At 37.4% G+C, this 6,742-nt stretch overlaps 1 protein-coding gene across 4 annotated transcripts in view; it reads right to left on the bottom strand.

Moving 5' to 3' along the window:
- Positions 1 to 6,742, bottom strand: part of TTBK2 (tau tubulin kinase 2) — a 173,262-nt gene that overhangs the window by 126,436 nt on the left and 40,084 nt on the right. For all 4 annotated transcript variants that reach the window (XM_027775787.1, XM_006158634.3, XM_006158636.3 and 1 more), the window contains exon 2: positions 1,329 to 1,464. In XM_027775787.1, the coding sequence (XP_027631588.1) occupies positions 1,329 to 1,397 (69 nt within the window). In that variant the 5' untranslated portion in view covers positions 1,398 to 1,464. The remainder of the gene's footprint in view (positions 1 to 1,328; positions 1,465 to 6,742) is intronic.

Genomic DNA, 6,742 nt, shown 5'->3' with positions numbered 1-6,742 from the left:
TGGGGGAATCCAGCACTTTTATCCCCTGCTCCACCTGCCAGCCCCAATAGAAATTTTTAAAACTTAAGTTTTATCATGTAAATTTAAAATCTAGATCTTATTTGGATATTGATTCAAATTATTAAAAATAATTTAAAAACAATTAAGGAAATGTGGAAACTAAAAGGATTTGTGATATTAAGAAATTATTATTCTTAATAATAGTATTATGATTATGTTTTTTCTTAAAGTCTTTATCTTTTAGAGATACATACTAAAGTATACACAAAAGGAATATTAAGGTTAAAAATTATTTCAGGGGACCAGCAGATGGCATACTGGTTACATTGCTGGGCTCCCACATAATCGACTGTGGTTTGAGTCCCAGATCCAGCAGCTTAAAACTCACCATGGCAGGTGCATGTGCGTGTGTGCCCAAAATCCAGAGAGGAGAATGGAGGAGAAGGGATTGCGGCATGGTCATCCCCATTAGGGGTGATTTCTTGCTTTCTATCTCTCTGTCGCACTCTCTCTGGCAAGTGCATGCACCCAATAGCAAAAATCTTTCTAAAAAAAAGATTGCTTCAAAATATTCTCACAAATAGGTGAAAGTGATAAAACAAGATTCACCATAAACTGATGACTGGTTTAGTTGGGTCATGACTTCTCTCTCAAAGTTTATTAGATCAGTCTCCCTATTTTTATGCATACTTATAATTTCCCTTAATAAAAATTATATGAAATAAAAAGGAGCAGTTCATTGTACTTTTTTTTTTTTTGGAGAGATTTTCACTGTAGGGCGCGTGCGCTCGCCAGACAGACAGAGAGAGACATAGAGACAGAAAGCGAGAAATCACCCCCTAGGGGGGATGGTCACGCCGCAATCCCTTCTCCTCCATTCTCCTCTCGGGATCTTGGGCACGCACGCACACGCGCCCGGCGTGAGTTTTTTAAGCCACCGGGTCCGGGACACGAACCGCGGTCGACTACGTGGGAATCCAGCGATATAGCCATTACGCTAACTGCTGGTTCCCTGTACTTTTTAATACTATTTTTTTTACCTGTTCTTTCCCTCTGTATACTTTCTTTAGTCAATATTAGCCACTGTAAGTCAATAAAATTCAGTATTATATGAAGCAAGAGTAAAAATGAGAACATAAACAGAACTTACTCATAGGAAAATACCTATTTTAGGAATATAAGCAATTAATGTGTTACTTCTTATTGAAAAGCTATTTTTTTCCAAGATACCAAAAATTACCCCCAATACACACACACACACACACACAATACCAATGATTACCCTGCTGTACACACGCACCTGCACATATTGGGACATACACACTCACCACTTTCCATCTTTCTTTAACCAGGATTCCAACACTGAGGATATCTGGCTGCTCTCCTCCCCCACTCATTGCAATACTCTGATATGGTAGAACGTCTACACAGGCATCCAGCTCCCAAGGGTGGTTTCCATTTAACCTAAAACAAAAGAAACAGCAACAGCACATCAGGACTAACTAATTAATATAAATATTCTAGTACCAAGAAACTCGATTAATCCTATGATTAATTAGGTTGCTTTGTCGGAAAGATAAAAATAAATAAATAAATAAATACTCATAAACTCAGTTCCAAAAACTGTTTAATACACATTTTAAAAAAAAAAAATCTAACTTGGGACTAGCAGATGATGTAATGGCTATGTCGCTGGACTCCCATGTAGTCGACTGCAGTTCGAGTCCCAGATCCATTAGCTTCAAACTCACACCAGGCACGTGTGCATGCATGCCCAAGATCCCAAGAAGAGAATGGAAGAGAAGGGATTGCAGTGTGGGCATCCCCCCCAGAGGTGATTTCTTATTTTCTGTCTCTCTGGCAAGTGCATGCACCCTTTAGCAAAAATCTCTCCAAAAAACCCACCTAACTTTATTAAAGATGCCCAGTAAAAAAGCTGGACATTACAAAGACTTTGTTAAACCATGGATATTACTTACAATAGTTGAAATTGCTAGACTATAAGATAACTATGGAATTAATGGCACTCTACCTAGACAGATGACTATCCTGAAGTTCAACATATTGCTAAAGAAAAAGATAGGGTACCTAAAACTTCATATACAACAGCTTACAGTTTAATAGACTGTAATTTAAAGTATCTCATCATGTATAGCTTAAGAAACACACGTAAAATGCATAAGAAAAATGAACGTAGGAAAGGGCTGTTGATCAAATCTCATATAATGACATGGTAAGAAAAAGAGAACATTAGCCACCTCCATGGCCTACCCAGATCTCACGTGGCTGAATGAATTCCCAATTCCCACATGGTTGAAAGAAGTTTGAGACCAGTCCTGGTCTTAACAGCTTGAAAAACACAGAATGTGTGTGTGTCCAAGCCTCAAATCCCAAAAGAATGGAGAAAAGAAAGAGAAGGAATTATGGCATGACCACACCACATTGGAGAGGTGCTTTCTCTTTCTCTCTCTCTGTCTCTGTCTCTTTCTGGTGAGAACATGTGCCCTCTGACAAAAAAAAAAAAAAGTACATAAATGAGTGTATGAGTTGGGACCAGCAGTTAGCGTAATGGCTATGTCGCTGGACTCCTACGTAGTCAACCGCAGTTTGCGTCCTGGACCTGGTGGCTTAAAACTCATGCTGGGCGCGTGTGTGTGCGTGCCCAAGATCCTGAGAGGAGAACAGAGGAGAAGGGATTGCGGCGTGGCCATCCCACCTGATGGGTGATTTCTCGCTTTCTGTCTCTCTGTTTCTCTGTCTGTCTGGCGAGCGCACGCATCCTATAGCAAAAACCTCTTCAAAAAAAAAAAAATATATGAGTGTATGAGTGTGGCTGTGTTCCTAAAAAAAAGTAGTTGGCCAAATTTGACCTGCAGATGGTTATTTAACAACGTTTACTCACTAGAAAGAAAAAAAGAAGATGGAAGAAGATAAGGATAGAAGCCAGACTTCTGTGAATATATCTTCTCATATATTGGGTCATCAGAAAAGTCTGACACACTTTTGCATAGAAAAACATAGAAAAAAATATGTCAAGACTTTTCCAACAACTCAATAATTTTGATTTTCGAACCATGTAAATGTTTTACATGTAACAAAAAAATTTCCTATACTTCAAACTAAAAGAACAGCAGCAACAAGTAATCATCAAAAATACCTTTAAATCCATCCAGCCTATCAAAGATAGCTTCCAGTTCCGCAGAAAAGTCAACCCATCAGTAACACTCACATTACATTTGCATAACAAAAGGCTGACCAAATCCTAAATAACTCTTATTTCACCAATCTACAAAATCTAAGATCAGCAGTTGGTTTCATTCAAAGATATTATGTAAAACAATCATAGTTTTCCCTTATACAACATACAATAATTTTAGCATTTTATTTAGATATTGAGTAATGGCATCTTCAAGACAACTAAAAGACAAACTTCGATCAAAAAAAAGACGGCCAGCCCACTATCGAGCGGTTAAAACAGCCAGATCCCACATGTTAAAATTCTGCCTACATTGGATTGAAAAACAAGCTGGCACATGTGTGGGCCCCAAATCCCAACAGGATGGGGAAATAGGAGAAAAAGGATTATGCCATGGCTGTGCCCCATTGGGGTGGTGCTTTCTCTCTTCCCTACTTCTCTGGCAAGTACATGTGCCCTTTCACAATTCCTTCTTTTACATTTTGAGAGTTTTTTTGCTATATGGTGTGTATGCTTGCTGGAGAGACAGAGAAAGAGAAACAGAAAATCACTCCCTGGAGGGGGATGGCCATGCCACAATCCCTTCTCCTCCACTCTCCTCTCAGGATTTTGGACATAGATGCATACTTGCCTGAAATGAGTTTAAGCTGCTGAGTCTCTGAACTGAACTGTGGTCAACTATGTGTAAGTCCAGTGGGGTCAGCAGGTGGCATGGTGGTTAAGGTGCTAGATTCCCGCATGGTGGAGACCAGAATTGGTAACTTAAAAATCACACCAGGCACATGTGCATGCATGTGTGCCCAAAATCCCTGGAGGAAAATGAAGAAGGGGTTGCAATGTGGCCATCCCCACTTGGGGGGTAATTTATCACTTTCTCTCTCACTGTCTCTCTCTCTCTCTCTGGTGAGCACATGCTCCCTCCTGCAAAATGCAAAGACCTTAAAAAACAATCAAAAAACAAAACAAAACAAAAAACACAAAAATGTGTAGTGGGGGGAAATAATTTCTAAAAATTTAAAAGAAAACTGAAATAACTAACCTACTACATACTCAGTTTACAACAAAATGACATAGACAATAATCACTTCTAGAGACTTTAAAGTACATGTTTTGATTGTACATTCCTCTTGAGAAACATCTTAAGGAAAAAAAAAGAACCACAAATACATCTTAAAGTTGCATTTAGAGGTGAGCAGGTAGCATAGTGTTTGAGGTGCTGAACTCTCACATGGCTGACCACGGTTTGAGTCCTGGACCTGGTGGTTTGCTTTCTCACTTTCACTCTCTCTGGTAAGTACACGTGCCCTATAGCAAATTTAAAAAATAACAATAATAAATAAATTTTTTTAAAAGAAGAAATAAATTAAAAAAAATAATTGATTAAAAAACATTTAATACTTTTATTGTTGGAAGTAACATCAATATTGATATATTAAAATTATTATAGATATAATGCAGAAAACAGCAAATGAAGATAATATTAGGTCATTAAGAATCAAAATGTTAAAAATAAGCAAAGAGAGGGACCAGCAGATGGCATAATGGTTACGTTGCTGGACTCTCCCATGGCCGACCTCAGTCCGTGTCCTAGACCCGGAGGCTTGAAACTCAGGTCAGGCACATGCGTATGCATGTCCAAGGTCTCAGGAGGAGAATGGATGAGAGGTGATTGTGGCCATTTCCCCAGAGGAGTGATTTCTTGTTTTCCGTCTCTCTGTTTCTCTTTGGGTCTCTGGCAAGCACACATGCCCTGTAGCAAAAATCTCTCAAAAGAAAATAATAATAATAAGCAAAGAGATACAGTATCTAAATACCACTATAAATGAAATGAGCTTGACAGACATCTATAGACCTTTTTGACCAACAACCACAAATATATATTTTTCACACCTCCGCATGGAAACTTTTAGAAGACTGACCACATAATAGGGCACAAAACAAGCCTTTACAAGAGCTGGCAGGTGGTGGTTAAGGGCACTGGACTCCCAGATGACCAACTGCAGTTCGAGTCCCAGACCTGGTAGCTTGCTTTCTCACTTTCCCTCTTTCTCTCTTGCTCTCTCTCTCACTCTGTCAAGTTTAAATAAATAAATAAATAAATAAATAAATAAAGTTAAATAAAATAATTCTTAAAAAGAAAAAAAGAAAAAGCCTTTACAAATCCAAAGGCATTGAAACTACATCAGCATTTTCTCCGACCATGATGGAATTAAACTAGAAATTAATTTCAGGAAAAAAAACTCGAAAATACGCAAACATATCAAAACTAAAAATCTCTTCCTGAATAACTTCACAACCACTGAAGACATTAAGATTGAAATCAAAAGATTCATTGAAACCAATGAGTACATGAGTTTCCATAACCTATGGGACACAACAAAAGTAGTCATAAGAGGGAAGTTCATAGCAATTAGTGTACATAAGAAAAAGATGGAAAAGTGGCAAACAGACGACCTAACAACACACCTTAAGGAACTGGAAAAACAATAGCAACAACAAAAATTCTAAGCAAAAAGAAATAATAAAGATTCAAGCAGAAATAAATAGAGAATACATCAACTATACAGAAAATAAATGAAACAAACCAAAAGTTGATCCTTTAAGAAGATAAACAAAATTGATATACAGTAACTAAACTAATTAAGAATAGAGAAAAGAAACATCAAATTCTCAATGAAACAGGCAATATTACAACAGAAATACAAAAGATCATTAGATTACTATGAGCAACTATATACCAACAAACAAGAAAACCTGACTGTGATGATAAATTCCTGGACACATACTGTCTACCAAGACACAGAAAGCCTGAGTAGATTAATTAACATCAATTAATTAATTAATTAACAAGCAACGAAACTGAATCGGTAATAAACAACCTCCCAACAAAGAAAATGGCTTCACTGCTGAATTTTACACAACTTTTAAAGAAAAGCTAACCCCAATTCTACACAAAACTACTTCTAAAGATCCAAAAGGAAGGGAACCCTCCCCAAATTCATTTTATGAAGCCTCCACCACCCTCATCCCCAAAACAGACAAAGGACATAACAAAGAAAGGAAAGTATAGACCAATATCTCTGATGAATGTAATGCAAAAATTCTCAACAAGATACTAGCCAATTGTATCTAGCGACACATAAAAAAGATTATACACCACAACCAGGTAGGTTTTATTCCAGGGATGCAAGGATACATCAACATATGCAAAACCATAATTGTAATACACCATATTAACAGAAGGAAGGATAAAAACCATGTGATCATATCAACTGATATAGGAAAAGCATTTGATAAAATACAACATCTCTTCATGATTAAGACTCTCAGCAAAATCAGCATAGAAGAGACCTTTCTCAACACAGTAAGAGCCATATATGAAAAACCCATAGCTAATATTATGCTGAATGGGAAAAAAAACTTTTCCACTAAAAACTGAAACGAGACAAGGCTGCCCACTTTCTCCACTCCTTTTCAATATAGTACTGGAAGTCCTAGCCAATGCAATCAGACAAAAGAATAAAATGAAAGGTATTCAAATAGGGA

The sequence above is a fragment of the Tupaia chinensis genome, unplaced genomic scaffold (genome assembly GCF_000334495.1).
Source record: "Tupaia chinensis unplaced genomic scaffold, TupChi_1.0 Scaffold000605_1, whole genome shotgun sequence".
NCBI lineage: Eukaryota > Metazoa > Chordata > Mammalia > Scandentia > Tupaiidae > Tupaia > Tupaia belangeri.
Note: the sequence above shows the minus strand (reverse complement) of the source record. Positions and strands in the feature narration are given on the sequence as shown.